The 19,334-nt window shown below is 43.1% G+C and overlaps 1 protein-coding gene across 1 annotated transcript in view; it reads right to left on the bottom strand.

Moving 5' to 3' along the window:
- Window positions 1-19,334, bottom strand: part of C4H4orf50 (chromosome 4 C4orf50 homolog) — a 159,041-nt gene that overhangs the window by 107,782 nt on the left and 31,925 nt on the right. The window contains 4 exon segments of the mRNA XM_038745438.1: window positions 5,988-7,936; window positions 7,939-7,992; window positions 7,995-8,331; window positions 13,947-14,102. Of these exon segments, the coding sequence (XP_038601366.1) occupies window positions 5,988-7,936; window positions 7,939-7,992; window positions 7,995-8,331; window positions 13,947-14,102 (2,496 nt within the window).

Here is a 19,334-nt window from a genome sequence, read left to right as displayed (position 1 = left end):
GTCTCCCCCTTTTAGACTGTGAGCCCACTGTTGGGTAGGGACTGTCTCTATGTGATGCCAATTTGTACTTCCCAAGCGCTTAGTACAGTGCTCTGCACATAGTAAGCACTCAATAAATACGATTGATTGATTGATTGATTCAAAGTTTATGCTCATTTACAAGGCTGCTTATAGAAAGCAGGTCCTCTCAGTGCACTGAAAGCCCACTCCTCCTCTTTAGTGTTTGGAGAACCCTCTCTTCTCAAAGCAGCCCTGCCACTTGTCCACTGTGTGGCCTTGGACAAGTCCCTTAACTTCTCTGTGAGCTCATTGTTGGGTAGGGACCGTCTCTATATGTTGTCAATTTGTACTTCCCAAGCACATTGTACAGTGCTCTGCACACAGTAAGTGCTCAATAAATATAATTGAATGAATGAATGAACCTCAGTGACCTCATCTGAAAATGGGGATGAAGAGTGTGAGCCCCATGTGGAACAGAGACGGTGTCCAACCTGATTAACTTGTACTAACTTCTATTAACTTGTATCTGGGAGTCAGAAGCTCATGGGTTCTAAACCTGACTCTGCCACTTGTCTGCTGTGTGATCTTGGGTGAGTCACTTCTCTGTGACTCAGTTCCCTCATCTGAAAAATGGGGATTAAAACTGTGAGCCCTATGTGGGACAGGGACTGTGCCCAACCCAATTATCTTGTCTCTACCTCAGCACTTAGAACAGTGCCTGGCACATAGTAAGCACTTAAAGAATACCATAATAATAATTATTATTATGATTATATTTGTCAATCAGTCATATTTATTGAGTCCTTACTATGTGCAAAGCATTGTACTTAGTCCTGGAGACACTTGGGTCCCCATCCCCTAAGTTGCCCCTATAACCCTAACCACTTAGTAACCACCCCCACCCCATTATGCTCTTCACGAAACTTTCAAACTTTCAGGCACAGATTTGAACTCTATCACTTTCCCCTTTATTTTAGTACCTGTCTCACACTCTGGAGAAAAGGGATTGGGTTTACTAATTCCATTATAGTCTCCCAGGTGTCTGATATTATTATTATAATGCTGTTATTCATTCATTCATTGATATTATTGAGCACTTCCTGTGTGCAGAGCACTGTGCTAAGTGCTTGGAAAGTACAATGCATCGAATTAAGAGAGACAATCCCTGTCCACAATGGGCTCACAGTCTAGAGGGGGGAGACAGACATCAATGCAAGTAAACAGGCGTTGATATAAATAAATAGAATTAGAGATAGGTACATATATACACAAGTGCTGTGGGATGGGGGTAGAGCAAAGGGAGGAAATTGGGGTGAGATGGAGGGGAGGGGGAGCTGAGGAAAAGTGGGGCTTAGCCTGGGAAGGCCTCTTGGAGGACGTGAGCCTTCAGTGGGGCTTTGAAGGGAGGGAGAGTGATGGTCTGGCGGATTTGAGGAGGAAGGGAGTTCCAGGCCAGAGGTAGGATGTGGGCCAGGGGCGGTGGCGAGATAGGCTTCTAGACTGTGAGCCCACTGTTGGGTAGGGACCATCTCTATATGTTGCCAATTTGTACTTCCCAAGCGCTTAGTACAGTGCTCTGCACACCGTAAGCACTCAATAAATATGATTGAATAATAATAGTAATAATTAATAATAATAATAATAATGGCATTTTATTAAGCGCTTACTATGTGCAAAGCACTGTTCTAAGCACTGGGGAGGTTATAGGGTGATCAGGTTGTCCCACGGGGGGCTCACAGTCTTAATCCCCATTTCCCAGATGAGGGAACTGAGGCACAGAAAGTGACTTGCCCAAAGTCACACAGCTGACAATTGGCAGAGCCAGGATTTGAACCCATGACTTCTGACTCCAAAGCCCACTGAGCCATGAACAGGCGAGATGGAGGCCCAGTGAGAAGGGTAGCGGCAACAGAGGAACCAAGTTTGCAGGCTGGGATGCATAATAATAACAATAATAATAATTAATAATTATGACATTTGTTATGCGCTTACTATGTGCAAAGCACTGTTCTAAGCACTGGGGAGGATACAAAGTGATCAGATTGTCAGACTTAGGGCTCACAATTTCAATCCCTACTGAGCCCCCTTTTTCCTCTCCTCCTCCCTATCCCCCCCGCCCTACTTCCTTCCCCTCCCCACAGCACCTGCATATATGTTTCTACAGATTTATTACTCTATTTATTTTACTTATACATATTTAATATTCTATTTATTTTGTTAATGATGTGCATCTAGCTTTAATTCTATTTGTTCTGTCGACTTGATACCTGTCCACACATTTGTTTAGTTGTCTGTGTCCCCTTTCTCGACTGTGAGCCCATTGTTGGGTAGAGACCGTCTCTATATGTTGCTGACTTGTACTTCCCAAGCGCTTAGTACAGTGCTCTGCACACAGTAAGCGCCCAATAATACGATTGAATGAATGAATCCCTATTTTACAGATGACGGAACTGAGGCCCAGAGAAGTTAAGTGACCATCATCATCATCAATCGTATTTATTGAGCGCTTACTATGTGCAGAGCACTGTACTAAGTGCTTGGGAAGTACAAATTGGCAACATATAGAGACAGCCCCTACCCAACAGTGGGCTCACAGTCTAAAAGGGGGAGACAGAGAACAAAAACAAACATACTAACAAAATAAAATAAATAGACTAGATATGTACAAGTAAAATAAATAAATAAATAAATAGAGTATAAATAGTATAGTATAGTATAGAGTATAGTATAGTATATACTATAGTATAGTATACTATATATACCATACTATACTATACTATACTATACTAGTATATACTATACTATACTATACTATACTACACTACTATACTATACTATACAAATATATATGTATATATGTATGTATATATGTATGTATGCATATGTATGTATGTATATGTATATGTATATATAATACATATATACTATACTATATATATATACTGTACTAGTATATATACTATACTATACTATATGCTATATAGTATAGTATAGCATAGTATAGTATAGTATAGTAATAGTATAGAGTATAAATAGTGACTTACCCAAAGTCACACAGCTGACAAGCAGCAGAGCTGAGATTTGAACCCATGACTTCTGACTCCCCATTCCATGCTCTTTCCACTGAGCCACGCTGCTTCTCTATAATAGCTTTGATAAACACTTAGCATGTGTCAAGCAATGTTCTAAGCACTGGGGTAGACACAATCCTTTTCCCATATGGAGGTCAATTATGGAAGCAAGAGTACAGGACTGAGAGTCAGGAGGATCTGGGTTCTAATCCCTATTCCACCACTTGACTGCTGTGTGAACCTGGGCAAGTCACTTCACTTCTCTGGGCCTCAGTTACCTCATCTGTAAAATGGAGACTAAGATTTTAAGACCCATGTGGGCTAGGGACTGTGTCCAAAGTTATTATCTTGTATCTACCTCAGCCCTTAATACAGTTTCTGGCACATAGTAAGTGTCTTACAAATACCATTTTCAAAAAAAAAAAAGAGAACAAGAATTTTACAGATGAGGAAACTGCAGAACAGAAAAGTTAAGTGGCTTGCCCAAGGTCTCCAAGCAGTCAAGTGACGGAGCTAAGATTAGAACCCAGTTCCTCTGACTTCCAGTCCTATGTTTTATTCACTAGGCCATGCTGCTTTTCAACACCTAGGGCAACACTCTTCGCAGAGAAGTAACATGGCTCAGTGGAAAGAGCCCGGGCTTTGGAGTCAGAGGTCATGGGTTCAAATCCCGGCTCCACCAATTGTCAGCTGTGTGACTTTGGGCAAGTCACTTAACTTCTCTGTGCCTCAGTGACCTCATCTGTACAATGGGGATTAAGACTGAGCCCCCACCATGGGACAACTTGATCACCTTGTAACCTCCCCAGCACTTAGAACAGTGCTTTGCACATGATAAGCTCTTAATAAAATGCCATTATTATTATTATTATTACAGAAAACATTCACCAAATGTTAGTGATTGAGGAAACTTGGGGACGGGGAGGAGAGGGGAGCCGTTGACAGTGATTGGAAATGTTTGGAAGGGAAGGGGAATCCCATTTTTGCCTTATGAAATTTGAAGCTGCATTAATCCTATTTATTGAGCCCTTACTATGTGCAGAGCACTGTATCAAGCGCTTGGCAAAAGACAATATAACAATATAACAGAGTTAGAAGACACATTCCCTGCCCAAAACAAACTTACAGTCCAGAGTCTTCATTCATTCATTTAATTCATTCAGTCGTATTTACCGAGCGCTTACTGTGTGCAGAGCACTGTACTAAGCTCTTGGGAAGTACAAGTTGGCAACTACAAGTTCATCCAAGTGAAGATATCCCGGGCACAGATTCAGATTGGAGAACCGTGTTAAATTAGGTTAGGACATGAGAGCACATGTCATCAAAGAAGCAGGTTGGCTTGTTCATTCATTCATTCAATCATATTTATTGAGCGCTTACTGCGTGCAGAGTACTGTACTAAGTGCTTGGATAGTACAATTCAGCAACAAATAGAGAAAATTCCTGCCCACAGTGGGCTCACAGTCTAGAAGATAGATTAGTGGATAGAGCACGAGCCTGGGATTCAGAAGGACCTGGGTTCTAATCCCAACTCTGCCATGTACCTGCTGTGTGACCTTAGGAAAGTCACAACTACTCTGGGCCTCAATTACCACATCTGTAAAATGTGGGACAGGGACAGTGTCTAACCTGATTAGCTTGCATATACCCCAGCATTGAGTACAATGTCTGGCACGTAGTAAGCACTTAATGAATAGGATTGAATGAATGAACAAAGTAAACACTAAAAATATTATAAAAAAGAAGAATATTCCATAATTCCTTAACATTTTAGCCAAAATGAATAGTGAGAACACAGGACATGGCAGAATTGCACATAATCTGAAAAGCACCTCAGAGAACCCCATACATTCCCAAGGATAAGCAAAAAAAAGAAAGAAATTCTTTCCCAGCAGATAAAACCTCAGACCTGAGTCCCTTGTGGGCAGAAATGATTATTCAGTACTATTTACTGTGTGACTACTGTGGTCAGAGCCCTGTACTAAACACTTAGGAGAGTATGAGTATTTATTTTACTTGTACATATCTATTCTATTTATTTTATTTTGTTAGTATGTTTGGTTTTGTTCTCTGTCTTCCCCTTCTAGACTGTGAGCCCACTGTTGGGTAGGGACTGTCTCTATATGTTGCCAACTTGTACTTCCCAAGTGCTTAGTACAGTGCTCTGCACACAGTAAGCACTCAATAAATACGATTGATTGGTTGATTGATTGATATGAGAGAATTAGGAGACGTGAACCCTAACCTCAAATCACATTGATTTCTTCTACTTTACTCTCCCAAGTGACATGCAAAGTACTAGGGCTCAATAAATACTATTAGTTGACTATGTAAACAACTGCATAAACATCAAACTGAACAAGTCTAAATTTTTCCATGGTAGTTGTTAAATTTTTACACTCGGAGCTGGGGTTGGCTAATCAGATAGGACATGGCTCCTGTCCCTCATGAGGCTCACAATCCTAATACCCATTTTATAGATGAGGGAACTGAGGCCCAGAGAAGTGAGGTATCTTGCCCAAGGTCATCCAGCAGGCAAGTGCCAGAGCTGGGATTAGAACCCAGGTCCTCTGTCTCCCGGGCCCATGCTGTATCTATTAAGCCCTGCTGCTTCATGATGATGACGATCATAATAATAATAATAATAATAATAATAATAATAATAATAATAATAATGGCTTACTATGTGCAAAGCACTGTTCTAAGTGCTGGGGGGGATACAAGGTGATCAGGCTGTCCCACGTGGGGTTCACAGTCTTCATCCCCATTTTACAGATGAGGTCACTGAGGCTCAGAGAAGTTAAGTGACTTGCCCAAGGTAACACAGCAGACATGTGGCGGAGTTGGAATTAGAACCCATGACCTTTGACTTCCAAGCCCGTGCACCTTCCACTGAGCCACGCTGCTTCATCTTACCTTGAGGATGTTTCCTAGGGCTTTCAATACTTTATCTTGAAATCCAGATGGCGTCTTTCTGATTTTCGCCACAAACTTTGCCTTTTTCATATCAGCTCCTTCGAGGCTTTGTTGAAACACATTGGGTAGCACACAGTTCTCCTGATCCAAGAAGGCAAGCCTTCTGGAATCATCAATCAAATAGGTAGAGGGTTCATGGGGCATGGAAAACATCGCTGGAAACTTTCCTCTAGAAAAGATCCTCACTCCCTCTGGGGAGGTACCAGATTCTTTTGGCGTGTGGTAGCTTGGGGATACAGTGATCTGCATCCCTTTGTCTTCAGTCTTTACTTCATCCAAGACTTGCCTAAGGTTTCCAGTCAACTGCTCATTTTTGTTTGTACGCTGTTCCCTAGGCTCAGTGAGTTCGGTTTCTTGGTGGGTTTCTGTAGAGTGCATCCGGAGTAAGAGCTGCTCATTTTCTTCTTGGAGATGGTGCATGATGTCTGCTATTCCTGCCACTGCGTCTTTGATCAGAGTTCTATAGCGCATCCCAAGATCAGATATTAACATCTTCAGTTCATGGTTTTCCAGCGCAAGCTGCTTTGTGACTGCCACGGCTTGGTCCGGACAATCTTCCTGGATAACGTTCTTCCTGGCTTTCAATGTGACATTTTCTTCCAGGACTTCAGAAATGTGTTGGTTACACTTGGCATTGCAATCCTCAAGATCAGAAATTAAGGCCAGGTAAAGTTCTAATTCCATTTTTAACCGAGACACGTTTCCAGACAGGATGTCCTGATCTTTTGCAAGTTCAGCGATCTTTTGCAAATTTCTTGCTTTTTATTCTTCAAGGGAACCAACCTTTTTCTGATATTTCTCCTGATCCTTCTGAAATTGGGCTATTTCAAGGAAACCTTTGCTTCTCTGTTTTGTCAGATTAGACATAAACTGAACGAACCTGGTCTTAACCTGCTCCGGATTTTCTATGGGCTGAGGAGGTTTATTCATGAGAATTGGTGATTCTGTGGATTTACAATCTTGGGATGCTTTTGCACCCTGACCTTCTGAAATTGTTTGTTCACTAGCATGAACTGTTCCCAAGTATCTGGCCTTGTTCATAATCATCTTGCCATCATCTCTCTCTTGCTTTTCCTTTGAGGGAAACAAGTTCAATGAAAAATCAACACCTGCTTCATTGCTTCCCCAGATTTGTTGGGAATAAATGTGGATTGCATCCTTTGAGGCACCCAAAGCCCTAGACAAGCATCTATTTTCTTCCTCCAGCATCCAAATTTTCTGATTGTATCTCTCGTTCTCTACCTTTAACACTGTTATTTGCTGATAATGTAGATCCTTGATTTCTTCTAGCAACTCTATTTTGAGGGACCATCTATTTCGCTCTTCCACTACGGTGCTTCTTCTTGAAAGATTTTCACATTGCCCTCCTTGTAATGATGTCTTTGTATTTAATGGTGAGAGGTTTTCTTCATCAGTAAAAGACATTTTTAGAAGGTGTTTGCCCTTCTCGTCTTTGAACACAAATGTATTCTGAACATCTTGACCTGGATGGCTACTGTAAATAGGCACTATTTCTCCAGAAGACGTTTTCTCCACCCCTTCCTCTTCATCCAAGTTGTTTGGCCCATAGAGAACAACGTCATTTTGAAATCACAACTGTTTTTCCTTGCCTAACTCAGGTGTTTTCCTAGATACTGGTCCTTGGTCTTCTAGGGGATTAGTAGCTTCAATCGAACCCTCTCCATTCCCTTGAGCTACTGGGAAAACTTCAAGATTTTTCGCACAGTCCTTTCCCAAAGAGGTGCTTCTCTTCATTTGTTTAGAGGTGATCAGGAGATGAGACGAGCAAGGAGCTTCCCAGAACTGGCTCTTCTCCTTTCCCCGTGACACAATTTTTTCTTCCCAATTGGGTTGATGTTTATCATCATTTGATTGGTTTTCTTTCTCCGTTCGGGTAGTAGGAGCGTGTCTTTACTTTCCACATGGGTTTTCACTTCATCTTCATTTTTAATGCTCCATCTCTTCTATTGAAAGTGATTTCCTGAGATTTCAAAACCTTTCCAGCTTTCTCCTCTTTCAAAGGACACTGGAGGCCATGGAAGAATGAAGTGTTGCCATCACAGTCTGAACTCAGTTGTTCATTCGCTTGGTGAACAGACCCGGGATACGGAGTAATCACCGACTCTTTCAAGAGCGCGAGAGAGTCTTCATCTTTCATCTTTAGTTGACTTCTGGAATTTTTTCGTTGCTCCAATGAGACTTGCCCATCTTCATTCTGAACCAAAGTAAGTCCACATACATCAGCTGATCCTCCAAACTTCTGGTCGTTCAGACTGAGCTGGGAAGAAAGAAGACCAAGTTGATGGGAAATTTAGCATCTTGGAATTTAGCAATTTGCAGAAGATAGAACTTTGAACCCGAATTCCTACTAGTAGTAATATTTATTAGGTGCTGTGTGTACAGCACCATGCTAAGTGCTAATAATAATAATGATTATGATAACTGTGGTATTTGTTAAGTGCTTTACTAGGTGTCAAGCACTCTTCTAAGGGCTGGGGTAGATACAAGGTGATCAGGTTGTTCCATGTGGGGCTCACAGTCTTAATCCCCATTTTACAGATGAGGTAACTGAGGCAAGAAAGAAGTGAAGTGACTTGCCCAAGGTCACACAGCAGACACACAGCAGAGTCGGGATTAGAACCCACATGCTCTGACTCGCAAGCCCATGCTCTTTCCATTAGAAAGAGAGCAGCGTGACTTAGTGGAAAGAGCACAGGCTACATATTTACTATTCTATTGGTTTTGTTAATGATGTGCATTTAGCTTTAATTCTATTTGTTCTGACGACTTGACACCTGTCCACATGTTTTGTTTTGTTGTCTGTCTCCCCCTTCTAGACTGTGAGCCCGTTGTTGGGTAGGGACCATCTCTATATGTTGCCGACTTGTACTTCCCAAGTGCTTAGTACACAGTAAGCGCTCAATAAATACGACTGAATGAGTGAATGAGTCACAGGTCATGGGTTCTAATCCTGGCTTCACCACTTATCAACGGTGTGATTTTGGGCAAGTCACTTAACTTCTCTGCACCTCAGTTACCTCATCTGTAAAATGGGGATTAAGAGCCCCATGTGGGACAACCTGATTACATTGTATCTACCCCAGTTGCTTGGCACATAGTAAGTGCTTCACAAATACCATCATTATCATTGTTATTGTTAGGCCACATTGTTGCTAAGAATACACACTGAGAATTAGACATAGTTCCCGATCTTCAGGGAGCTCTTACAGTAAAAATGAAAAGGGGAGAAGATTGGATAAACTGAGGCTGGAAGCTGGAATGGCCTAGGAGCACAGGTGATAAATGCCTGCGGCCTCTGATCTTCTGTGCAGAGGATAGAGACTTGCAGCAGCCGGCTGCAGGTGGCCTCTGCCTAGAGCTTGAGAAGCCTGCTCTGACCGCACCAAGTGAGATACCATGGGATGGATGGGTGAGTGTCCCATCCCGCAGAATTCCCGTGGGGCTGGAAGACAGGTGCTTTGCCATGGGTGTGGAATGCATAAGTGGATTCCTCCCAAGTGGGAAGTGCTCGTGGGTTGGAATTAGCTGCCTCACCACGTGCAAACAAACCATACGTGAATTCCTCCTGGGTGGGACCTGGGGCTTATGTGATGCGCGAGTAACATATAAGTATATTCCTCCTGTTAAGGAAACTCTAATACCACTAAATGATCATATTCCTCCCAAAACGGAAGTTCAATTTGCCATGTCTAAAATAATCAAATAATTCAATTCGCTATGTCCAAAATAATCCAATAATCCAATTCGATGTGTCTGAAATAATCAAATGATTCAGTTAACCTTGCAGAATAAATTTTGTGTAAGACTTTCTGTCCCCAATCTCTCTGTCTCTGTCTCTCTCTCTCTCTCTCTCCCCCACCACGTCGATTTCCAAACGAACCTGTCTCTAGGCGACAGGTGACAGGTGGATAGAAGCAACTCGAATTGGACACAGTCCCTGTCCCACATGGGGCTCACAGTCTTCATCCCCATTTTACAGATGAGGTCACTGAGACACAGAGAAATAAAGTAACTTGCCCAAGGTTACACAGCAGACAAGTGGTGGAGCTGGGATCAGAACCCATGACCCACAATTTTAAGTACATCTCTTTAAATTATATGTTATAAATTATTTATTTATTCCAGTTTGGGGTGATTCATTCATTCATTCAATCGTATTTATTGAGCGCTTACTGTGTGTAGAGCATTGTACTAAGCGCTTGAGAAGTACAAGTTGGCAACATATAGAGACAGTCCCTACCCAACAGCGGGCTCACAGTCTAGAAGGGGGAGACGGACAGCAAAACAAAACATATTAACAAAATAAAATAAATAGAATAGTAAATATGTACAAGTAAAATAAATAGAGTAATAAATCTGTACAAACATATATACAGGTGCTGTGGGGGAAGGAGGCAGGGGAGGATGGGGAGGGGGAGAGGAAGGAGGGGGTTCAGTGTGGGAAGGCCTCCTGGAGGAGGTGAGCTCTCAGTAGGGCTTTGAAGGGAGGAAGAGAGCTAGCTTGGCCGATGTGCGGAGGGAGGGCATTCCAGGCCAAGGGAAGGACATGGGCTGGGGGGCAACAGTGGGACAGGCAAGAAGGAGGCTCAGTGAGGAGGTTAGTGGTAGAGCAGTGGAGGGTGTGGGCTGGGCTGGAGAAGAAAAGAAGGGAGGTGAGGTAGAAGGGGGCGAGGTGATGGACAGCCTTGAAGCCGAGGGCCAGGAGTTTTTGCCTGTTGCGTAGGTTGACTGGTAGCCACTGGAGATTTTTGAGGAGGGGAGTAACATGCCCAGAACATTTCTTCACAGAGATGATCCGGGAAGCAGTGTGAAGTATAGACTGAAGTGGGGAGAGACAGGAGGATAGCAGATCAGAGAGGAGGCTGATGCAGTAATCCAGTAGGGATAGGATGAGAGATTGAACCAGCAGGGTAGCAGTTTGGATGGAGAGGAAAGGGCAGATCTTGGTGATGTTGCAGAGGTGAGACCGGCAGTTTTTGGTGACGGATTGGATGTGTGGGGTGAACGAGAGAGCGGAGTCAAGGATGACACCAAGGTTGCAGGCTTGTGAGATGGGAAGGATGGTAGTGCCGTCTACGGTAATGGGAAAGTCAGGGAGAGGGCAGGCTTTGGGAGGGAAGATAAGGAGTTCAGTCTTGGACATATATGGGAGAGCCATAGTCCTGGAAGCCAGAGATCCCGGGTTCAAGTCCCGACTCTGACACCCGTTCCCTTTGTGGCCTTGGGCAAGTCACTCAACCACCAAGTGCCTCAGTTTCCCCAGCTGTAAATTGGGGATAATAATACTTGAAACCTACCTAACAGGGTTGTTTTGAGGAGTAAACCACTAATGTAAGGCACTTTGGTTATAAAAGCACCAAATAGAAACACAGGTGGGAAGTAGCATAGTGAGGTGAATATAGCCCGGTCCTGGGGGTCAGAAGGTCGTGGGTTCTAATCCTGGCTCTGCCAATTGTTCTATGACCTTGGGCAAGTCACTTCACTTCTATGAGCCTCAGTTACCTCATCTGTAAAATGGGGATTGAGATTGTGAGCCCCATGTGGGACAGGGACTGTGACCAACCCAATTTTCTTGTAATAATAATAATAATAATAATAATGATATTTGTTAAATGCTTACTATGTGTGTAGCACTGTTCTAAGTGCTGGGGTAGATACAAGGTGATCAGGTTGTCCCACGTGGGGCTCACAGTCTTAATCCCCATTTCACAGATGAGGTAACTGAGGCACAGAGAAGTAAAGTGATTTGCCCAAGGTCACACAGCAGACAAATGGCAGAGCCAGGATTAGAACCCATGTCCTCTGACTCCCAAGCCCGTGCTCTTGCCACTAAGCCATGCTGCTTCTCCCAGCACTTAGTACAGTGCCTGGCACACAGTAAGCGCTTAGAATATGCCAGAATTATTATTGTTACTATTATTATCGCCTGCCTCCCCCTCTAAACTGTCAGCTTGTTATGAGCAGAGGTCATATCTGCTAATTCTGTTGTGCTGTACTCTCCCAATCACTTATTACAGTGCTGTGCATATAGTAAGCACTCACTAAAATAATTACAATATTTGTTAAGTGTTGTGTGCCAGGCACTGTTCATTGATTGATTGATTGATCAGCCTCCACTCCCTCCTGATCCTCCTCGACCTCTCAGCTGCCTTCGACATGGTCAACCACCCTCTTCTCCTGGAAACATGATCTAACCTTGGCTTCACTGATTCTGTCCTCTCCTGCTTCTCCTCTTATCTCTCTGGTAACTCATTCTCAGTCTCTTTCATGGGCTCCTCCTCTGCCTCCCACCCCCTAACTGTGGGGGTCCCTCGAGGTTCAGTTCTGGATCCCCTTCTATTCCCCATCAACACTCATTCCCTTGGAGAACTCAGTCGCTCCCACAGCTTCAATTACCACCTCTATGTGGATGATTCCTAAATCTCCATCTCCAGTCCTGATCTCTCTCCCTCTCTGCAGTCTCTCATTTCCTCCTGCCTTCAGGACGTCTCTACTTGTTTGTCTTCCCACCACCTCAGTACAAGACAGAGCTCCTTATCTTCCCAACCAAACCCAGTCCTCCCCCTTGACTTTCCAGTCATTGTGGACAGTACCACCGTCCTTCTTGTCTCTCAAACCTGTAACCTTGGTGTCATACTTGACTCCTCTCTCTCATTTAACCCACATATTCAATCCATCACCAAATCCTGCCAGTCCCACCTTCGCATCACTAAAATCCACCCTTTCCTCTCCATTCAAACTGCTTCCACGTTAATACAATCACTCACCCTATCCCCACTGGATTTCTCCATCAGTCTCCTTGCTGACCTCGCAGCTTCCTGTCTCTCCCTACTCCAGTCCATATTTCACTCTGATGCCTGGATCATTTTTTTTACAGAAATTTCAGGACATGTCACCCTGCTCCTCAAAAATCTCCAGTGGTTGCCCATTCATCTCTACATTAAACAAAAACTCCTGACCATTGGCTTTAAAGCTCTCCACCACCTCACCCCCTCCTACCTCACCTTGCTTCTCTCCTTCTCCAGCCCAGCCCGCACACTCCGCTCCTCTGGTGCTGCTAACCTTCTCACTGGGCCTCCATTTCGCCTGTCTCACCGCCAACCCCGGCCCACATCTTGCCTCTGACCTGGAATGCCGTCCCTCCTCAAATCCTACAGGCCATTACTCTCCCCCCCCTTTAAAGCCTTATTGAAGGCACATCTCCTCCAAGAGGCCTTCCAAGGCTAATTCCCACTTTTCCTCTTCTCCCACTCCCTTCTGCATCACCCTGACTTGCTCCCTTTGCTCTTCCTCCCTCTCAGCCCCACAGCGCTTAGGTACATATCTGTCACTTTATTTCTTTGTATTGATATCTGCCTCCCCTGCCTAGACTGCTAGTTCGTTGTGGGCAGGGAATGTCATCATTCATTGTTGTACTTTTCCAAGTGCTTAGTAAAGTGCTCTGCACACAGTAAGCACTCAATAAATACAATTGAATGAATGAATCTGGATCTCTTCCCATGGGATTTGTAACCCCAAAGTCTGGAGTTCTCATAGTTCTCCATAGCCTCATCAATGCATTCAATTCATTCAATTAGGGAAGAAGCATGGCCTAATGGCAAGAGCCCAGGCTTCATACTCAGAGGTCATGGGTTCTAATCCCAGCTCCACCACCTGTCTGCTCTTTGATCTTGGGCAAGTCACTTAACTTTTCTGTGCCTCAGTGACCTCATCTGTAAAATGGGGATTAAAGCTGAGTCCCACGTGGGACACCCTGACCACCTTGGACCTACCGCAGTGCTTAGAACAGTGCTTGGCACAAAGTAAGTGCTTAACAAATACCACTATTATTGTTATTATTATTAATTCCATAGTGAGTGGAAAAGGGCAACAAGCATGTTTGTCAGTCATTCCGAGTACTCCAGGAATCTCTTCCAAGGCATCCGAGTCTGAGATCAAGGATCCTTCGGGACCACTGAGCCAAGTTTTCTTCCTTCCACTCTGTGACCTCATCCCTAACAGAATACAGCAGCAGGACCCATCAGAGTCGAAAATCTTCATTACCCTCACACCAACCTTTAACCCAACTTTATGCATTTATGCATTTTCTTGAGAAGCAGTGTGGCTTTTTTAGACTGTGAGCCCACTGTTGGGTAGGGACTGTCTCTGTATGTCGTCAACTTGTACTTCCCAAGCACTTAGTACAGTGCTCTGCACACAGTAAGCGCTCAATAAATACAATTGATTGATTGATTGATTAATGGAAAGAGCCTGGGCCTGGAGTCAGAAGGACCGAGCTCTAATGGCAGCTCTGCCACATGACTGCTGTGTGGCCTTGGGCAAGTCGCTTCACTTCTCTGTGCCTCAGTTACCTCATCTGGAAAATGGAAATTAAGAGCGTGAGTCCCAGGTAGTACAGGGACTGTCCCCAACCTGATTAACTTGTACCTACCCCAGTGCCTAGAATAGTCCTTAGCACATAGTAAGTGCTTAACAAGTATCATGATTATTATTTGGTCTATTACACTATTTATTTGACTATCTCATCCCTATGCAGTTGAAGTACTACTGGAATTGAGACAAGGACTGTGTCCAACCTGATTTGCTTGTATCCATCCCAGAGCTTAGTACAGTGCCTGGCACATAGTAAGCGTTTAGTAAGTGTCACAATTATCACTATTATTACTATTATCCTACTCCCACTATTAAAAAAAAAACCTTTCCATGGGTTTCTCTATTAGATTATAAGCTCCTTGATGGTAGTGAACTGATGGCAGAGTCAATGATTGTATTTTTTTAAATAATAATAATAATAATGACATTTATTAAGCACTTACTATGTGCAAAGCACTGTTCTAAGCGCTGGGGGATACAAGGTGATCAGGTTGTCCCACGGGGGGTCACAGTCAATCCCCATTTTACAGATGAGGGAACTGAGGCACAGAGAAGTGAAGTGACTTGCCCAAAATCACACAGCTGACAGTTGGCAGAGCTGGGATTTGAACCCATAACCACTGACTCCAAAGCCCGGGCTCTTTTCCACTGAGCCATGCTGCTTCTCTGGAATTTATTAAGTGCTTGGTATGTGCCAAGCACTGCACTAAATGCAGGGGTAGACATAGTTAATCAGGTTGGACATAGTCCCTGTCCCACGGTGGGGGGGCTAAATCCCCATTTTACAAATGAGGTAACAGGCCCAGAGAAGTGAAGCGACTCATCCAGTGTCACCCAGCAGACAAGTGGTGGAGCAGGGATTAGAACTCAGGTCCTTCTGACTCCCAGGCTTGTGCTCTATCCATTGAGCCACACTGCTTCTCAGTATGCCCCTGCACCTCATCAAAGGTAATCCACAAGTGGATATGTATGATGAATCAGGATCATTTTCAAAAGTCAATTAGTCAGTTGTGGCTGGGGAAGCAGCGTGGCTCAGTGGAAAGAGCATGGGCTTTGGAGTCAGAGGTCAGGGGTTCAAATCCCGGCTCCACCAGTTGTCAGCTGTGTGACTCTGGGCAAGTCACTTAACTTCTCTGTGCCTCAGTTACCTCACCTGTAAAATGGGAGAAGCAGCATGGCTCAGGGAAAAGAGCACGGGCTTTGGAGTCAGAGGTCATGGGTTCAAATCCTAGCTCTGCCACTTGTCAGCTGTGTGACTTTGGGCAAGTCACTCAACTTCTCTGTGCATCAGTTACCTCATCTATAAAATGGGGATTAACACTGTGAGCTCCACGTGGGACAACCTGATCACCTTGTAACCTTCCCAATGCTTAGAACAGTGCTTTGCACATAGTAAGCACTTAATAAATGCCATTATTATTATTATGTAGGGACCGTCTTTATATGTTGTCAACTTGTACTTCCCAAGTGCCTAGTACAGTGCTGTGCACACAGTAAGTGCTCAATAAATACGATTGAATGAATGAATGAATGAATTGAACGCTTACTGTAAGCAGAGAACAGTCCTAAGGGCTTGGGAGAGGACATTAAAAACATGTTCCCTTCCTCCTTAATCAAGCTCAACTCCCACCACAGTCCAACCCACATACTTCGATCTTCTAACGTCAATCTACTCACTGTGCCGTCCTCTTGTCTCTCTCACCATTGCCCTCATTGTCCAACCTGGAATTCTCTTGTTTTCACATAAGAACTCCACTCTCCCTATCTTCAAAACTCTACATAAATCACATCACTTCTCAGACGTTTTCCCTTATTAATCTCCTTAGCCCATTTCCATTTCTGCTGCAATACCTTTGCCCTTGAGTCTTTAGGTGGTACTCTTCTCACTTTCTCTACCCACAGATATATATATCTATATTATTTTAGTGTCTGACTTCATTAGACGTATATATATATCTATATATACTATATCTCTATATATAGTATACATATCTATATATAGAGATATAGATAGATATATAGATATATCTATATCTCTATATATAGTATACATATCTATATATAGAGATATAGATATATATATAGATATATACACTTCTAGAGAAGTCAGACACTAAAATAAATTACAGGAAGGGAAAAACTACTGAGTGTACATATATATATATACACATATATAAACAGACACACACACATATATATATATATATACACACAAATATACATACATAAATATATACATATATACATAAATGTATATCTATTTACATGTATTATATGCACACAGTAAGGGCTTAATAAATATGATATATATATATATTCAATCATATTTATTAAGCCCTTACTGTGTGCATGTAATACATGTAAATAGATATACATTTATGTATATATGTGTATATATATTCATTCATTCTATCATATTTATTGAGCACTTAGTGTGTGCAGAGCACTGTACTAAGCACTTGGGAAGTACAAGTTGGCAACATATAGAGACGGTCCCTACCCAACAGTGGGCTCACAGTCTAGAAATATATATGTGCATATATGTGTGTGTATGTGTATATATACACATATATACATACATACATATATATAATATATTTATATGAGACTGTGAGCCCCACATGGGACAAGGACCAGGTCCAACCTGATTTCCTTGTATCCACCCCAGTGCTTAGTACAGTGCCTGGCACATAGTAAGCACTTAGCAAGTGACACAGTTATCACTATTATTACTATTATCCTACTCCCACTATTAAAAAAGAACTTTCCATGGGTTTCTCTAGTAGATTGTAAGCTCCCTGATGGTAGTGATCTGATGTCAGAGTCAATCTGAGCCCCATGTGGGACTCACAGTAAATATACATATATATTTACACTCAGTAGTTTCTCCCTTCCTGTAATTTATTTTAGTGTCTGCTGTGTGATGTTGGGAAAGTCACTTGAGTTCTCTGTGTTTCAGTAACCTCATGTATAAAATGGGGATTGAGACTGTGAGGCCCACGTGGGACAGGGACTGTGTCCAAACCGATTTGCTTGTATTCACCCCCAGCTCCTAGTACAGTACTTGGCACATAGTAAGTGCTTAACAAATAATTATAATAATGATAATGATGGTATTTTTTTAGCACTTACTATGTGCCAAGTGCTGTTCTAAGCACTACGGTAGATACAAGGCAATCAGGTTGTCCCACGTGGGGCTCACGGTCTTAATCCCCATTTTACAGATGAGGTAAGTGAGGCATAGAGAATTCAAGTGACTTGCCCGAAGTCACCCAGCTGACAAGTGGCAGAGGCGGGATTAGAACCCACCTCCTCTGACTCCCAAGTCTGTGTTCTTTCCACTAAGCCATGCTGCTTCCATTATTATTATTAGCTCAAAAGCTCCTTGAAGGAAGCATTCATGTTTACTATAATCTCCCGAATGCTTATTGCAGTGCTCTGCACAAAGTACTCAATAAGTATTACTTACAGAGTGACTTCTCAAACTCACAGCATGCCCGTGGGGGATGATAATTTCTGGATTAGGACAGTGGTCTGTTTTGCCTTCAACAGGCTAAGAGAAACAGTTCCCGAGTAGCCCACAACACTGTAAGCTCCATGAGGGCAGGGATTGTGTCCATTTTATATACTTTCCCCGGAGCTTAGCAGTCTGCCCACAGTAAGCACTCAATAAATATGACTGATTGATTGATGGGACCAAGATCACCTGTCTTCCAGTCTAATTCTCTTTTCACTGAGCCAGAATAGTAATTTAATGATGACTAGCGCAGTCAGTATTTTGCATGATCCCCTCTAGACTGTAAGCTCCTTGAAGGCAGGAAAAGTGTCTGCCGACTCTGATCTTTGGGCAAGTCACTAGACTCCTCTGTGCCTCAGTTGCCTCATCTGTAGGATGGAGATTAAGACCGTGAGCCCCCCGTGGGACAACCTGATCACCTTGTAACCTCCCCAGCGGTTATAACAGTGCTTTGCATCATCATCAATCGCATTTATTGAGCACTTACTATGTGCAGAGCACTGTACTAAGCACTTTTGCACATGGTAAGCGCTTAATAAATGCCATCATCATCATCATATAGCTTTTATTCTATTTGTTCTGACGATTTTGACACCCTTCTCCATGTTTTGTTTTGTTGTCTGTCTCCCCCTTCTAGACTGTGAGCCCGTTGTTGGGTAGGGACAGGCTCTATATGTTACTGACTTGTACTTCCCAAGCGCTTAGTACAGTGCTCTGCACACAGTAAGCGCTCAATAAATACGATTGAATGAATGAATGAATGAATATCTATAGAGAGAAATTTAGTTACAATTATATATTCACTTCTCTAATGCTCTGTGTCTCCATTTTGTCGACCTCGCTGTCGACCCCTGGCTCACATCCTGCCTCTGGCCTGGGACGCCTTCCCTCTTAAAATTTGATTCTCGCCCCTGTTCAAAGCCTTATTGAAGGCCCATCTCCTCCAAGAGACCTTCCCTGACTACGCCTTCCTTTCCTCTTCTCCCACACCCTTCTGCATCACCCTGACTTGCTCCCTTTGTTCTTCCCCCCTTCCAGCCCCACAGCATTTATGTACATATCTGTCATTTATTTATTTTGATGCCTGTCTCCCCACACTCCAGACTGTAAAGTCATTGTGGGCAGGGAATGCATCTGTTTATTGTTGTATTTTACTCTCCCAAGCGCTTAGTACAGTGCTCTACCCACAGTAAGCCCTCAAAAAATATGATTGAATGAATATATACTTATAGTTACATATATAGATCTCTCTTTCATATTGTTGCATAATAATAATAATAATGGCATTTATTAAGTGCTTACTATGTGCAAAGCACTGTTCTAAGCACTAGGGAGGTTACCAGGTGATCAGGTTGTCATACGGGGGGCTCACAGTC

This window comes from Tachyglossus aculeatus, chromosome 4, assembly GCF_015852505.1.
Source record: "Tachyglossus aculeatus isolate mTacAcu1 chromosome 4, mTacAcu1.pri, whole genome shotgun sequence".
Classification (NCBI taxonomy): domain Eukaryota; kingdom Metazoa; phylum Chordata; class Mammalia; order Monotremata; family Tachyglossidae; genus Tachyglossus; species Tachyglossus aculeatus.
The sequence above is the reverse complement of the archived record's forward strand: the minus strand, read 5'-3'. Positions and strand labels throughout refer to the sequence as shown.